The sequence below is a fragment of the Chelonia mydas genome, chromosome 2, assembly GCF_015237465.2.
Source record: "Chelonia mydas isolate rCheMyd1 chromosome 2, rCheMyd1.pri.v2, whole genome shotgun sequence".
In the NCBI taxonomy this organism is placed as follows: Eukaryota; Metazoa; Chordata; order Testudines; family Cheloniidae; genus Chelonia; species Chelonia mydas.
The window spans coordinates 84,182,952-84,200,991 of NC_057850.1; the positions used below are offsets into that span (position 1 = coordinate 84,182,952).

Here is an 18,040-nt window from a genome sequence, read left to right on the forward strand (position 1 = left end):
AGAGAACCAGCTCCATTACCCAAACTGTGACAACTTGAACTGCGCCCATTATTACTGTCTTCCCAGACCAGTTTTCTACATTTCACATGCATTTACAGTCTTACACCTGGATCCCAAAACCAGCTCCATGTGGGACCAGGCACCTGCAACAGAGCCAACTGGAAGATAAGGGGCCTTAATGCCATATCCTGCAATCACTGGTTACTATGCGTAAACCTTACTACGTATTTTAGTAGCAGGAGCTGGTCCCCTTAAGATGAACATTTACATTTAAAAAAATACAGATTTTTCCCCATTACTTTCCTTTAGCCTAGTCTTCAAACAGATCACATAACTACACACTTCCTGATTCCAGTTAGTTTAGGTAATGATGCATTCAATTTCATAGCATTCCAGAATTTAAAAAAACAAGTAAGTAAAAAGCATTTTATAAATTTTAGATTCTTAAGTTTAATATAACATCAATTTTAAACATTATTCAAAATGAATTCCATTTTTAACTATCTGCCAATAATTTCATGTTCAAGTGCTATGTTCAAGTCCATACTTGTTCTGAAATGTCCAAACAGATTAAATCTGGATGAAATTACTTTATTATATGCGATGTATGCACATAAATATTTCTTTACAATATGAAGCCAAAAGTCATAATTTGTAAATTCTTCCTCTGCCAGTAATATTTTAATGCATTTATTTACATGCCTGGAGAATGAATATTTAGAATTTCTCCTGGTACACTAGTTAGACCTGCAATGCTTAATTCAAACTGTAAAATTCCTTATCAGAAAAGCTGAAAAACTATATACAAAAGTTTAGATTTCTTTGAATAAGAATCGAATTGAAAATTGGTCCAGTTGCTTCTTCAGGCCTGAACCGTATACCCATTTAGGTCAACTGCAATACTCCCATGGTCCTCAATAGAAACCGAACTGGGTCTTCAATAATATTTTAAAATTGCATTACTTAATTGATTACTTAAACACAATTTTTATTTTTGGAAAATCAATTATGTATTCTGGGGGTGGGTAAGTAACATCACAATGTTCTTCTGAAACTCTCATTAGCAATTTCCAGCTATATGTCTCCTTTGAACTGCAGCTCACCCTCCTGCTTGACCTAAGTTAACAATCCTAAAGGGACAGCATTTATTTCCAGTGGACATTTTCTTTTTTTCTCCCATACATTTGAATTTTAATATAGTCTTTTCCATTCACAATCCATGTTAAAAATTACAAAGGTATTATTTTTTAAAAAGAGAGCTCTAAAGGATGGTCTCGGTTTTGGGGTACAATTTGCATCTGTAAATTTTTTTCCTGAATTTTTGCACCTGCAACTTAATTGCAGGTGTCTGTTTAGGGACTCGAACCTCCAATTACTTACCTCATTGCAGGCATATCTCAGGTAGTGAGAAGTGCAAGCTCTCAGATTTGTATCCATAATTCATTTTGTGGGGGTTATAAAATGTGGGGGTGCAATTTTGTGCTTCTAAGCAGAAAGGCTGGGCCCTCACCCTTTTTGAAAATGTACTCCTTATTATGGAGCATCAAAGTTCACGAAATGTCCCTTTGCATTATATCCTAGATACAAATATTTCACATGCTGTTTTTTTCTGATGTAGGGGAACAGGAAGATGGTTTGGCTGCATATTTCCCGATTCTACCTGCCTTTTCCTCAGTGCTAATCTCTGAAGTACAGCATCTGCTCTGTTTGATTTACACTTTATCAAGAATAGAGCAAGCTGAATTCCAGAGTTATTGGGAGAGGAGGACAGGATGTGGTGAATGACAGAAATCTATACCACATGACTGAGGAGTAGAGAAATGCCAGTAAAAATAGGCTTTTCAGTGCAAAGCTACATAAAAGGGAAGCCAACACCTTACTAAGCCAGAAAAAAACATGCTACAGTACACTAATGCTGAACAGTTAGGTGTAGAGAATATATGCCCATTAAGTATGTGCTGAGGTATGGAATGTGACCAGAAAAAAACCCCAAGTGGTTCTTCAAACACTGAACTGTGCAAAAAAACCTGAAAAAATATTGTTGCCCATTCAAAAATGAACAAAAAATAAATAAATAAAACAAAAACAAAAAAGAAAGACCAAAGTGTATTATGTAAATGCCACTTCTTTTAGATGTTCCCTGTTGAAAGTCAGATCACACTGACTGCTAAACCAAACTGTTTCTAAATCAAATAGCAGAAAGCATGAATTAACTTTAAACACATCACCTACTCACTCACAGAGAACACATAGCACCATACAAAGTTTTCTTGTTATGCGTTTAATACACATTATGCTTCTTCTTATCCTTACTGAATTTTGCTTCTCTCTCTAATAATTACTGTGGTGCACCAAGTACTTCACAGCTGGGTAAGTTAAATAGTAAACCTGAAAACATTACCTTTGTGTCATGGCGTATTGCAGAGACTGGAGTGATTTCCTCTCCTTTTTTTTTGCCCTCTTCCTCATCTCTTTCTTCCTCTGCTTTTTTCTCTGGCGTCACAGTGGTTATCAAGTTGGTTTGAGAGATGCCCTTTGTTGTGGCGTACTGGCCAGTACCAACCTCTGCAGCAGACATAGAATCCTTCATGTACATTTCATGGTTTTCATTCACTGATGCTAAAAGCAAATATAATTTAAAGAGATCAAGTCTGAAATAGCTTGTTCTGCAGATCTGAATAAAATTAGAAGCTGGGTTAGTAAAACATTATTTTGCTAAAAACATTAAAATATATTTCAGGAATCCACAAACATGCATATATACTTAAATAAAAGTGTTATGTGCTTACTTTAAAGGTCTGGGTTGTATAGACATACATACATTTTTCAGATGTATGTGTATACACACACTACATTCATAATGCATGCATTACGCATTATTTTGAACTGTTAGTAAGCTGTTAAAGCGCTCACCATGATTTAATATCTGAATGAAATTAGTGCATTGCCATATTAGTAGGTCAGGAATGTAAGAAAAAAAAAAACTATGACTTCAGCCATGGGTAGAGGAACAAAGGAATTTTTTGAATCTCTGTTACAATATAACTTAATGCAAATCAAATGCATTGTATATCGCTGCACTGCATTTCACAAAATGACATTCTTAATGTAACACATGCATAACATCTGAGAAGCAAGAAACAGCTTTTCTCTCTTAATATTATTATTATTATTCAGAATTAAAATCTGACAGTCAAATAAGCCCACAGCCTCAAAAACAGGATGGCAAAAATATTGTGTTCAGGTCCATTGACTATCTATGTGATTAAGCCAAACAGGATATGGCTTTTCTCAGTATTTGAGGTCTTAAATGTTCAATAATCTATAAACCTAAATACATATTAACGATTCCAAAAGAAGTAGCGGATTAACAAATACAATACAACTATATGCCTAGATCCTGCACAGGAATAACTTTATGCATATAAGCAGGTCCTAATCTAATGGGATTGCTCACACCCATAAGGTTACTATCACATGTGAAAGTTTACACTAGCCCTGATCCTGCAATTTCATGCAATGCTGAATGTTACAGTCAGATTTGCATTACATAACAATTTTCATGAGAAAATCTGAATGAATGCCACCCCAGTAGGTTTATCTATGCAAATTAACATATTTTTAAACCTTGCAGATCCTAATACACTCATAAGAAAGCATTTCAGATTTCTTGGCTCTTAGATGACCTGGGGGACCATTTGGATATTATAAATAAAATAAAATAAAATAACACAGAAGGGTAATTTGTGCTTGGAGATACATGCACAGCAGTCAGGTCACTAGTTGCTTGGTAACCAGTATGAAGCATATGAGAATTAGAAGGATCCAAATTAACGAAAAATAAGCACCGTTTGCATCCATTTCATGGGGAGAAGGGAGGGATTGTCACTAATATGTTTAAATCACAGATTTTTTCCCTAACCTCAGTAGTCTTCATTATGTATCATCTGTGTAGCATTTGTGATATCCTTTTGTCAGCATTCATTTTTTAAAAATGCAGTCATTTCAAATAAAGCTTCTTAAAATACTTTTTTCACATAAAAAAATATTCAAAAACCAATTATGAATGTGGGGTGAAACAGTACAGTACTAAAAACTGACCAAGTAGTTTAGGTTTCTGAACAGCATGCTGGTTTAACCTAAAGGAGAAGCAGAACCTTGATTTCCATGAGCTACAGAGAAGGAGGAAGGAAGTAATATTAACCTATGCCATATTATCCTTAATATTACATAATCTGAATTAATTTATGTAAAAAGCTATATCTCATATCATGCTAAGCAGCTGTGCTAGACTGGAAATAAGAAACAAATGCTATTTGTTACTCACTGAAGAGAAATGATTCACCTGTGAACTTCTATCATATTCTTATACCATTTCCATGCAGAAAATTAAATTACAACCTTCGTACGAAACCTATAATTCATCTAAATCCTGGAGAAAACTTTGAATGCTGGTTTGCTACACACAGATGGGCAGATGCTAGCAGCCTGTGCAAACACTTTTGAACAGCCCCCAAAATACAAAAGTACTTTGCAGTGATGGGGCTGAGGAATGCAGCCCAGGAAAGATGTTTCCAGGGATATAACCTCCAAACAATTTTTTTAAACTATTGTACATGCGGTTTAGTGCGTCCCATACTCTGTGAAGTGTTCTTCAGAAGAGTCTTTATGAGTCCAGGATAAAAAAGTCATCACTGGCAGGAATGGACTAGTAACATTCCAAGATGGGAAAGACAGCAAGAGTTTTTATCTATGTAAAATCTGACAACAGTTGTATTTTATTGTAACTGTTTTCCATTCAACTTCACATATTTCTGTTCACTATTTTTTAAATTATGTATTTACCCCAGCTTTAACCTCTCCTTCTCACGGTCCACCTCTGCACGCGGACTCAAATCTCTCGCTCGCTATTCCTCACACCCAGCTTAACTTCACCCACTCCTCTAGGCACTCACTCATCCCTTTTTCTGGCTACTGCATCTGCAACGTATCTTGAAAGGAAGGGGCATACTAGGCTGGGTGCCTTTCACAATCTTCAGAGGCTAGGAAATTTGTTGTTCTCCTTCTCTGGCTGGATTAAAAAGCTGATGGAGCAAAGGGAATCTTTGCTCTCCCTCAAGATCATCTCTTTTCCTCCTGAGGCCTGGAAAGGGAGCTATCAGTGTAAGGGATTCTTGCTCTCCCGTGGAGATCAGGTACACCATAGGAAGCACATGGGAACTGGGCCTCTGCCTCACCCTGTCTGGATAGCAAGGTGAATGGTAAGAAACATCTTTGTAGCTGAGAGCCAGGAGGCGTCGAGGGGGGAGTTGGCCTACGCAGGTTGCTGCCAGGAATGCCTGCTGAGATTCTTCATACAGTAGAACTTCGGAGTTACGAACACCAGAGTTACATACTGACCAGTCAACCACACACCTCATTTGGAACCGGAAGTACACAATCAGGCAGCAGCAGAGACGGGGGGAAAAAGCAAATACAGTATAGTACTGTGTTAAATGTAAACTATTAAAAAAAAAGAAGGAAAGAAGCATTTTTCTTCTGCATAGTGAAGTTTTAAGGCTGTATTAAGTCAATATTCAGTTGTAAACGTTTGAAAGAACAACCATAACGTTTTGTTCAGAGTTATGAACATTTTAGAGTTACAAACAGCCTCAATTCCCGAGGTGTTTGTAACTCTGAGGTTCTACTGTAACTAAAATGAGCAGCATAGAGCAGAAGTCACCAGGGTGCTATTTCTATGTCTTGTCCCAACATACTTTGTGCTCCTTATACACCAGTAGCCAACAGATGGGCATTGGTTCCAGGATACAGCCCGTGCACTTGCAAGCAAGGGGGAGCTGGCCAGCCCTTTAGTTCAAGACAATAACTAGCTCATTAACTTCCTAATCCAGACATGACTACGTATAACTGACTGCACATGGTACATTCAAAGGCCCAGAGTGACAGAGGAGAACAGCTTCTTTTGAAAGTCAGTGGGACTTGGTGACTTAGGGGCCTTTGAAAATCTTGGTGACTTAGGTGCCTAAGTGACTTAGGAGCCTTTGAAAATCGCACCCTGCTTGTTTAACTGGAGAAAGGTGCTCAGTGGTGTGACTATTTAGCATCACGTAACATCTGTCCAGAATCAAAACATTTTAAAATCCACCTAGATGAACAATAATACAGAAAAATGTTTGGTTCTCTTGCCACATAAGTCTTATGCTACAGACTGTGCAAAGTTACTAAAAGCAGGAGAAGGGCCAATGTTTATTTAAAGGCTATCTACTTACAATAAAGAATCATGGTGAATATACTTACAAGTCTCATTCAGCAGAAGCTGAAGGGATATGAGATCACAAGAGGTTTATAGCTATTCTCTAGCACTGTCCTTTACCATTATAACTTGTGACAAAACTCCGAGGAAGACAATTAAGAGCATCTTACCCCCATCTAAGCTGCGAGACATAGTATAACGTTTGCTGGAAGAACGCTCAAAGTAAGGTGCAGGACGGTCTATTAGTGCACTGGCTCGTCTGGTTTGGGCTTGTGTTCTTCCACTGTAGCGGAATTTGGAACCCAGTGTAAGGAATTTCTTTGGCGGTGCCTCTGGTAACAACAGCCTAATACACACAGAACAGTAAAAATATCATTCCAAACACAAAGAATTTATTTTATGGATTAAAAAAAAAAGCATAAAATGTTGTGTATCTTTATCTTTGTTCTGTAAACCTCTCTGTAAAGGGAAACACAGAGCATGCCCTCAACATTGGCTAAGTAATTTTGTCATGATATACAGAAAGGCTGAATTTTTCACAAAGTCTTTATAGGGGAAATCAGGTTATCTAATGAATGAATCTCTTTTTTTATTAAAATAAAGAGATACACATCAGCACTGTTTTTTTATAATCATCAAAAAGAGAAACAAAAATTTCATGTTCTTGGGGACTGTCAGTTATGCTGCTTGAAAACAGGATAAGGCCCTTGTGTACATTTTAGGTTTTTGTTGATACAGCTACACTGGAGACTAGCCATCGATCCCTGCAGTCAGGCCAGATTCCCAATGTACACAAGGCCCTACATGCATACAGGTGTTGGGGCCCCCTGTACTCTACAATTACATGGCTAGTGGAATCCCCTTCTTACCATGGAGTCATACTGCGAAAACTAATCTTTCCTTTGGGGGTGGGGGAGGGGGAGTAACGCATTTTTTCCCCGTGTGATTGCAAAGAAACTTTCCGAATGTAATCAACAGGATGGATAAAAACTGATGACTTAAAAAATAAAATAATCAGATTTTTTAATTTAAATTGGAATTTTTAAATTTAAATTAAATACGGGTTTATTTTTAAACAATAAACCAGTTTAAAATGAAATTAGAAATTCAAAACCTATGTTAAAGCCCAAATTTACTGTATTATATTAAAATCATTTACATTAAATACAAAAAATAATATTAAGCAGTACATGTTTGCTGCCAAGTCATGAAGAAAATCAATCCACTGAATTGGTGGAAACCACTGCTAGGCAACAAGTACCAGCGTTCCTTGAAGGGCTAAACCAGCTTGCGACAGCAATAGTCACTTCTGCAGGTGCAGAGAGAATATATTCTTTCAGTTTATTCCACTAGTTCAGTTCAACTACTAGTTCACTCAAAGCTAAGAAACCAACTGGGAGTTGACAAAGCAGGAAGGTTAGTTTTCCTCTTCCAATCTATGAATAAAAAACTAGGTGTGAAAGGATAAGATCTACTAGTTCTAAAATCTAGAAGGACGATGATCAGAAACAATCAGTTCAATTCACTAATTATAGAGAATATTTTCTTAATTTTAAACACAAAACAAGTTTTAATAAATTTTTTTTCTTATGTATCCAGAACATTTAAGGTAATTAAAAAAAATCAAAATGCCGTTTTTGTGCATTTTTATTTGCATTTGAATTTCCATTCAGAATGTGACACAAATCACAAGTAAAAAATTAATCGTCTAGTAAATAAATGCTTCATTCACCATTTCTAACATAACAAAAATGTAGAAAATTAACAAGCTGGATGAATGTAAGTTAAGTTATATAGTTGCTTAAATAAATCTATATAGATATAGCATACCCTCCTGGTGAGAAAAAAGAAGTACCAAATTTAGTATAAAGGCTATATATCTTTAGTTTCAATTCATCTTATTTTAATGTTTACCAACCACTAAGAATCAGCCTTTCTTTAGGAAAATAACTAAAAAGTACAAATGCAAAGGACAATTAAAATCAATAATTTAAGTCAAGGTTTCCTGCCTGTTGATTTAAATTGAAGTGATTTAAATCAATCTACCCTGCTAACCAATGCAGCGATATCTGCCTGAGTCTACAGACAGCCTGAAACAACAGCTCTCAGAAAGGTGTGAAATCCCCCATTCATTTCAATGGTGTGTTACCTTAAAATGTAAAGGTGTTAATTTAGGGTGGGATTTTTCAAGAGCACCCAACAGAATTAGATGATTTTCAATGGGAACTGGATGCATTTGGTGCCTTTGAAAATCCCACTCTCATAGGTAAACATTACTAAATATCCCATTGCTTATTATCTTAGTAAAAACATCCAGCTAGTGTGTTTCTCCCACATTCCCAACCTGTCTCTCAGGCATTTTCGGGTGACAAAAGCCTGGTTGTATCTTCACAGCTGTTAAATCCCTCAGGTGCCCAAGGCACATTAAATGATTAAAATTATGGGATGGATAAAATAAGTTGATTAAAACATTTACACATGTATCCCAAGAATCACGATTGAATTCCGCAGTTTCATATTTAATTCAACCAAAAATCTCATTTTTTTTTTTTTTTTTTTTTTACTTTTACTCAAGTCTGCCAAAATTTTTCCAGTTGCCACACAAGTTGTGTGTGTATGAAAGAGAACGGGTACAGAAATTATGGGCCAAATTTCCAATCAGCCCATTAACTGTAGGTGTCAGACAAATGTTAGCTCAGGGGTGGCCAACCTGCGGCTCCTTGTATAGACACCGACTCCGGGGCTGGAGCTACAGGCGCCAACTTTCCAATGTGCCGGGGGGTGCTCACTGCTCAACCCCTGGCTCTGCCACAGGCCCCGGCCCCACCCCACCCCTTCCCGCCCCCTCCCCTGCCGTGCCCTCGCTTCTTCACCCTTCCCCCCAGAGCCTCCTGCACGCCACAAAACAGCTGATTGGCAGGTGTGGGGAGGGAGGAGGCGGCGCTGATCAGTGGGGTTGTCAGTGGGTGGGAGGCGCTGGGAGGGAGGGATGAAGGGGTGGAGCTGATGTGGGGGCTGCTGATATGTTACTGTGGCTCTTTGGCAATGTATATTGGTAAATTCTGGTTCCTTCTCAGGCTCAGGTTGGCCACCCCTCCGTTAGCTGATAACATCATTGTGCACATGAAATGAAAAATGTCAAGTTGGCAATCAAAATCATGTGATATTTTAAGGTCCAATTAAGGACCTGCCACAGTTGGAATAATTTTGGTGAAGCATTACAAATACTTTGGGAATAGTAATCTTTCCAAATATGGTTCCAGATCAGCAATCAGAAAGGTAATAATTTGATCCCAAGTCATTTGGCCGTATTAGCACAATTGTTCTTTTTTTTTTTTTGGTCAGGCTTTATTCTAAACCTTTAGGAAGGAAACCCCACATACCTGAAAAATGTATGGTGTTCAACACATACTTTCCATAAACGCTTCGCAGCACGATGATTTGGCAACTTAAACCCAATAGTGCTTTCAAACTGTTCAAACTAGGTAAAAAGAAAGAAAAACTGAGTAGTTATAGATTGCCAGAAGCGACCACTGTCATCATCTAGCCTGACCTCCTACATAACACAGGCCATAGCACTTCCCTAAATTAATTCCTTTTGGAAATAGTATGGCTCTTTTACAAAAACATCCAACCTTGATTAAAAAAATTGCCACCACAACCCCTGGTAACTTGTTCCACTGGTTAATTACCCTCATTGTTAAAATTTTTCACCTTATTTCCAAATTTGAATTTGTCTAGCTTCACTTCCAGCCATTCCTTTCTCTGCTAATTTTTTGAAGAGCTCATTATCAAATATTTGTTCCCTGTGTGAGTATTTATAGACTGTAATCAAACCACCCCTTAAGCTTCTCTTTGTTAAGCTAAAAAGATTGAGCTACTTGAGTCTATCGCTATAAAGCATGTTTTCTAATCATAGAATCAGAACTGGAAGGGACCTTGAGGGGTCATCTAGTCCAGTCCCCTGCACTCAAGGCAGGTCTAAGTATTATATAGACAATCCCTGACAGGTATTTTTCTAACCTGCTCCTAAAATCTCCAGTGACAGAGATTCCACAGCCTCCCTAGGCAATTTATTCTAGTGCTTAACTACTCTGACAGTTAGGAAGTTTTTCCTAAAGTCCAACCTAAACCTCCCTTGCTGCAATTTAAGCCCATTACTTCTTGTCCTATCCTCAGAGGTTAACTAGAACAATTTACCTCCTCTTCCTTGCAACAATCTTTTATGTACATGAAAATGTTATCATGTCCCCCCTCAGTCTCCTCTTCTCCAGACTAAACAAACCTATTTTTTTCCAATCTTCGCTCTTAGGTCATGTTTCCTAGACCCTTAATAATTTTTGTTGCTCTTCTCTGGACTTTCTCTAATTTGTCCACATCTTTTCCGAAATGTGGTACCCAGAATAGGACGCAATACTCCAACTGAGGCCTAATCAGCGCAGAGAAGAATTACTTCTTATGTCTTGCTTACAACATTCCTGCTAATACATCTATAACAGGGCACACACACCTCTCACGAGTCCACGTGCCCCCCCCCCGCCCCGGCCAAGCGTGTGTGCGCCTGCACTCTGTGGTGTGTCTTTGATGACTCAGCCATCCAGCCAAGTCACACACAGTCTGTGTGTTAAAAGCAAAGCAAATCCCTTTTGGGGTACAAGTCCTAGTAATGCCTCAGTTTGACCCTGCTCCGGAATAGAGTGGTGCCCCAGGGCTCCTTCCCTGGAAGCAATGTCTTTGCCCTCTCAGGGCCCTTGTGGCCCCAGCTTTTCAGCTGGGCTACTACAGTTCAGCTCCCACTCTGTGGTAACTCAGTGTTTAGCCACTTCCCCCAATGACTAATGGGGAGGTTGGGGGGAACTGGGGACTACCGACTACTCCAGGTCACAGCCCAGGGACCCTGTAGATAGCAGCTGTCACTGTCCCTTTATCTCAGGCTTCATCTACACTACAGCCAGGATCTACCCTCTGAGATCGATCCACCGGCGGTCGATTTAGCAGGTCTAGTGAAGACCCGCCAAATCGACAGCAGATAGCTCTACAGTCGACCCCTGTATTCTGCCCCTGACAAAAAGAGTAAGGTAAGCCAATAGGAGAGTTAACGTAGCTGGAGTTGCGTAGTGTAGGTCGACTTACCGTGGTAGTGTAGACATAGCCTAAGTTGTGCTACTGCTCTAATTCACTGGGCCTTTCTTGTGGCCCCATGCCATCTTCACCCTTACCTCAGGGCCTTGTCCTGATGGAGTCCCCGCAACCAGCTCAGGGCTCCTTCTCACCCTCGCTGGCTTCTGGCAGCACTACCTCATCCAAGATCCTGCAGCTCCCTCAGCCAGCACACACCATGTACACTCCTCCAATTCTAGCAAGGAACTGAACCTCACTCTTGCCCTGCAGCTCTTCTTATACTGACCCACTGGGCCCTGATTGGCTGCTTCCCACACAGCCGCTCTAGGCAGTCTGGAGGACCTCTCTATTGTCCTTTTCTGGGGTGGAGCGTGGCAGGGCCACAAAGCCTCCAGCAGCAGGCCTCAAGGCCTAGTTGACCCCATCAAAACATCCCAAAATTATGTTTGCTTTTTTTGCAACAGTGTTACACTGTTGACTCACATTTAGCTTGTGATCCACTATGACCCCCTGATCCTTTTCCGCAGTACTCCTTCATAGTCAGTCATTTCCCATTTTGTACATGTGCAGCTGATTGTTCCTTCGTAAGTGAGGCACTTTGCATTTGTCCTTATTGAATTTCACCCTATTTACTTCAGACCATTTCTCCAGTTTGTCTAGATACAGTTTCATATTCATTTTCTCTACCTATATAGCTTCATTACCCGTATGTACATACCTGCACATTTCTACAAATATATACACATACATTCTCCTGATTCCTGTCTTGAAATCCCGGCTTGGGTGGTGATGGAATAGTTTGTTAGGACTCCGAATGAGGAGTGAGAGTTTATTGATTAAGATGGCTGCTCTATGCATTGTAGCACAGAACAGACTTTTTAAGAAAGGACTTGGGAGATTTAGGAGAAAGATTTATGTGGTTAGTGCTCCTCAACTATTTGTTGCTCTAATGTTTTAACAACTTAACCGCAATGAGAAAACATTTGGATTTTCTGACAGTAGCCTGAGGTGAGAGAGTCCCCTGAGACTGACTTGGGTTTCAGAGACCACTAGGATTAAGGAGGTATATAGGAAAGGAACTAGAGTTAGTAAATGAGAGTGGGAAGCGTTTGGCTAATCTATCTCTATGAATACCTTCTATGAATATGAATACCTTCAGAAGCAAATGAGAAGGGCAGGTCACTGAAAGGGTTTGTGGTGGATGCTATGCATCCAGTCAAACCACCAGAGGGCACTCTTCGTACAATAGTTCATAACATCTTCAAGCCCTTCAGAAGATGAAGTGCTGTAGATCTGAAACGACTAACATTCTTATGTACCAATATTACTGATGGATAGATATTTGATTTCATTGATTTAGTATTCCAGGATATCTGTAAAGCTCTGAATGTGTGGCCTATGTGCTCCTCTGATTGGGAAGGGCAAACAGAGCCCAGCTTAAACCATGTATAATCTCTGACCAGCTACAGTGATAAGCACCAAATAAATAAGTGTATTTACTAATATTTTATCAACATATTTTTCATATTCACAAAATATTTATTACGAGGTATATGAGAGTGTTATCTTTAAATGCAACAGGACAAATTCATCCTTCGTGTAATTTCATGACCCAGAATGTATTTTAGACATATTTTAAATAAGGGGTTTGCCTAATCTTTCCTAAGAAAGGGGAAAAAATTCAATACATCTTAATTTAGATGAAGAGTATTGCTACAAACTTGTGAACAATGGCAAACAAACCAGTCCACGATGTCACAAGGTATTCTGAATAAGTTTCTAGTATATGTGTCAGGATCTGCTTACCTCTCCTGGTCGGATTTTAATGTAGAAGTTGTTCCTCTTGTACGAAATTTTCAGAACCTTTGGCCAAGCAAATCTATTTATCCTGAGTCTGTCTCGATATATTAAAAGACCACTGGCACAAACCCCTAACATGATTTCAACTCCTTCAGAATCCTGAAAAAGTAAGCAACATAGTTTGTTGATTTCTTCTCTCCTTTTCCAAAGTTCCATAGTTTTTATATGTCATGTTCCTATTTGAGCTACATATTTAAACTGTGTTTGCTGTGGTGACTCACCAGGTAACCTTATTTACTTACTATTCATATCTATACAAACAGCTGTAAGGTGCCATATTTAACGACATCATATACAAAGAAAATGATTTCACTGAATGATAAAAACTTATCTGAAAGACTCCAAAAAGGAAAAAAAGATAGCATAAGAGGTTTAACTATATTGATAATTGCTTTATTAAACAGTATTACCTCCCTAATGCCATAAGCACAACCATGAGACCTGGAGTGACGAGGGGCATTTCTTTACTATCCTGTTTACTATAGCCCTCATCATCAAGATTGTTGGTCTTGTGCAGTTTCACATCTAGTTCTTCCCAAGGTTACTTATTTATGTAGTTGCACCTATGCCCAATACTCTTCCTTCCTCATTTCTCTGCCAGTGTAAATGAATTAATAAATAGAAAAAAAAAAAAAAGAAAAGAAAAAGAAGGAAGCATTTAGAATGGAATGGATCCTTAAAGCTTATAGAGCTTGTGCTCTCACTCATTTTGCCTGAGAAACCAGGCTGCAGTTCACATTTCTCAGGATTTTAAGGCGGTGTCAAAAGCACCCCTTTAGAAATCTTACAAAATAGTCTAAAAAACTATCTTTGCCATTTACTATTACAGATGCATGCAGCTGGAGATTTGTCAAGGATTCATTTCTCATTATATTTGTGTCATCTAGCTTATTAACTGCCATCGGAAACAAGGTTATCACTTTAAGCTCGGAGGCTTTTTTAAAAACTATTTTAAGTTAACAGCAATCTGACAACAGAACTTACAAAACGTTCATACTATGACAGTCATAAAATGAGCGAATTGGTTTCCTTTAGTCCTCTAGCAAATCATCTTTTAAAGATACACTGAAAATCTGGCTCATTTTAAGGTGAACCAAAAGACCAGAGGCATAGTTAATTTAGGACATGTAAAGGACATGCACAATCTGAAAATTCTACTGCAATTCAAAAATTGCTTATGCGGAACTTTCTTAAGGTGAGATATACAGCAAAGAACTAGACAGTGTATAACACGTATTGCACCATGAAAGAGATCAATAAGAGATACAACAATAATGTGCGCGGGGCCCTCAAAGGGGAATGACACCTAAATAAAACTAGATTTCAGTGTTGGGATGTACTATCCAAAAATAAAATTTAGTGTCTGCAGTGTATTTCAATTTTTCATTTTTCTAAGAACAAAGAAATGTTTAAACATACTGAGACAGATTTAAATAAATAAATAAAAAAGGCTTGAGGTCCATATGCAAAATGCACACACAATGTCCCAGATGCAAGGGACTATTTCACATTTCCTGTTTAAGAAAAGATTTCTTTCCTGAACTTTAACTTTTGTACCAGTTATAACTGCATTCAGGCCCAGATCCTGCCACCTCTATTCCCCAAACAGCCCTGCTGATTTAAATGGGTGTACTTGAGGAAGAAGGTATTACTCAATGTGAGTGGCAGACTCTGGCTCTTAGTATATGGGTGAAGAGACTATTCAAGGCAGCTCTAACGAGCAGCAAGGTCATAGCCACATTGGAGAATACATTACAAATACTTGTACAGTTTTGCATATGTAGGCGACTTACATAATTAACATCAAAATATTAATTCCTATTTATAAACACAACTGTCAGTCCAGTTTTCAAGGAGAGCACTTAATCAAGGAACAGAATAATTAACTTAGTGATTGTTTGCAGCCTTCAGCTCATTGATGCATCTTTTATTATGATATCTTTTCTAGTAAGCACCCCTAGTTCCTAGATAGTAAGCAGCTTTGATACAAATACACATCAATTTTACTGAAAGTTTTGCCGTGATCCCTTTTGTTTTTCATACTCTGTCAGATAAAACTGGGTAACAAGGTCTTTGTTGCACGAATAGGTTACTCCAATAGTTGTACTCTTCTAGTTACCAGCATTTCTCCAGCATTGCATGATTTTTTTGATAGAATAACTAGGCCCTATTGCAAAGTAACTAACTTTTGGTATCAAAGACCAAAACATATTTTGCACAAAAACTCACAAATGTTCTTTGTTGATCTCCCTCTGAGGGATGGAGGATGATAAAATGCTACAAAGAAAGGAGTGAAATTTCCTATTCCAGTTCTAGCTTTGCTGCAAATGTGCCTCAAGATCTTGTGCATACATGCAAAAGACAAGAAAAGCAACAGCATGCCTATTGGGAGAATGCTGTCCACTGAGCCATAGTCAGCATTTTTGTTTTCAGTGTAGGCAATTAATAGACTACAAAGGATTACCTTGAATTCTGTAATACACATATACAGTTCCTACGAAATGCCTCATGCACATGGATGAAGGCCCTTTCAAGATCCAAGCAACACATTTATCTCAACTGTTGAAAGGATCTGATGCAGAATGAAAATGGCTCTACAGTAAATTTGACCCTTCACCAAAAATGTGATGCTCTTCCAAAGCTCTGGCTCTTTCATCCAGCATCAATTTGCCAAGGACATTTACTGACTTCACTCTACAGTTGCTGGAATCTATTAATCTTTTTCTGAATAGTGAAACAGAAAAATTAAAAAATAACCCTCCCACAAGACTACAAAATGACTGGAGATCTCTCATCAACCACACTTAGTGAGTACCTCTTGATCTGTGAATGTACCTAAGCTAGCTGATGATTTTAGAGACAGTTTCATCATGGGAGATTGATTCCAAGAGTTCCTAATCATTGGGCTAACTGAAACAAATACACTTCTTTCAATGAGAGCTAACCGTCAGTCCCTTTACCACAACCATATTGGAACTTAATCAGATTGGTAAACAAAGTGCTTCAAAGTACTTTTGTAGTGTTAGAAGTGGTCCGTTTGTCTAGCTATAACACCATAATTGACTTTATTAAATTGGAAAATTCACCTGAATGAAATGACAATTGATCATTGTCTGGATGTCTTCTCATACAAATTCATGCATATTTTTCAAACCAATCCAGTCAATAGCTTTGAGGCTCATTACATTAACTGTTTCTTAGATCACGGCTTTCAAAAAAGATTTGTTTAATCAGCTTGACAGACTTTTTGAAACGTGTATCAACAATTGATGGAACTGGAATCAATTAGTTAAATTCTGCAACAACTACACAATGTAGCTGTGTTTACATCATGACACACTAATCACTTTGGGCCTATTTCTGCCACCTTTACTTTCCTTGAGTAGTTACTTAATCTCCAAGTTTTTCCACTGAAATCAGTAAGAAAAATGAAATCAACAGGACCTTGTGAAATAGCGTACTAGTCAAGCTGAGAAGGGGTATAGAAATGGGCCCATAATATGAAACAAATAGTTTTAAATTGTAGTCCAGACCTTGGCATGATGTAGATCCACTCCATACATAGACAGTTTTTTGGCATTCTCCAAGAAATGCATCTCAGCGTCTGCAGGTGTCATTCCCCTGAAGAAAAAACTCATTATTAGTGTCAGTTTTGAGCAAGCATAATATGGAATAAACTTCAGTACATGGGAAACACATTCTGTCAGAATTTAGCTAAAAGCCATTACACACTTTACATCATTATCTTCCATGCTAAAGAACTTTTTTTTTTTGCTAGCAAAACAGTCTCACTCCTTCAAAAGACCTGTACAGAACTGTTAGTTCCCTAAAAATAACACTTTCCAGCAGATTCTAATATTTCACATGGAGGATGCTCAAGCTCCAAAGTTGAGTGGAAGCTGGATTTTACTTTCAGGTCCGCTGCTCACCTGTGGCTCTTGTGCAGCTCGATTACTTTGTCTTCCAGCTCTTTAGTATGATTTGGTGCAAACCGGAATTCACTGACATAATCACTTCCATATTCATCAGGATCATAATCTCCAAGTTCTGACTGAACAGTATAGGACCCCAAAAGAGCAAGAGTAACAAAAGAACAAGGCAGCCGTCCAGACACTATGTCATCTCTTAGCTGCAAGCAGAGGTAGTACCTACAATAAATAAAAGCAAGAGTTTATAGGAGTTCTTCCAGCACTTTTAGAGAAGTGATGTGGTTCAATCATTAGTAAGAATTTCTGGGTTCTTTCCCTGACTCTGCCACTGACAGTCCCTGGGCAAAACACCCAATTTTACACGTGGAGGAACTTGGGATAAATGTTTGCCTATGTATCAAATGAGTCCTAACTCTTAAATAACTAATCTTTGAAAAGCACTTTGAGATCCATTGATGAAATAGGCCACTCTCTGTGTTTTATAAGTATAGTATAAGTCAGGGGTTCTCAACCTCTCTCTTTCTGAGGCCCCCCCAACATGCTATAAAAACTCCCCGGCTCAGCTGTGCTGCAACAACTGGTTTTCTGCACAGAAAAGCCAGGGTCAGTGTTAGGAGATAGTAAGCAGGGCAATTCCCCGGGGCCCCACACCACAGGAGGCATTATGAAGCTAAGTTGCTCAGGCTTCGGCTTCAACGCCGGGTTGTGGAGCTCGAGGCCCCAGGCTGCGGTCCCACGTGGCGGAATTTGGCTTTCTGCCCTGGGCCCTAGAGAGTCTAATGAGAGCCATACTTGGTGGACTCCCTGAAACCTGCTCATGGTCCCAAAGGGGTCCCGGACCCCCGGTTGAGAACCACTGGTATAAGTTACAGAGAAA

The 18,040-nt window shown here is 38.7% G+C and overlaps 1 protein-coding gene across 50 annotated transcripts in view; it reads right to left on the minus strand.

The window, feature by feature from the left end:
* EPB41L3 (erythrocyte membrane protein band 4.1 like 3) overlaps positions 1-18,040 on the minus strand; it is a 198,643-nt gene that overhangs the window by 27,548 nt on the left and 153,055 nt on the right. For 32 of the 50 annotated variants that reach the window (XM_043539798.1, XM_043539820.1, XM_043539819.1 and 29 more), the window contains 6 exons: positions 17,164-17,382; positions 16,768-16,855; positions 13,181-13,333; positions 9,637-9,734; positions 6,424-6,599; positions 2,402-2,619 (listed from right to left, as the gene is read on the minus strand). In XM_043539798.1, coding sequence (XP_043395733.1) covers positions 2,402-2,619; positions 6,424-6,599; positions 9,637-9,734; positions 13,181-13,333; positions 16,768-16,855; positions 17,164-17,382 — 952 coding nt within the window. The remainder of the gene's footprint in view (positions 1-2,401; positions 2,620-6,423; positions 6,600-9,636; positions 9,735-13,180; positions 13,334-16,767; positions 16,856-17,163; positions 17,383-18,040) is intronic. The other 18 variants (XM_043539799.1, XM_043539824.1, XM_043539822.1 and 15 more) reach the window with 1 other exon arrangement.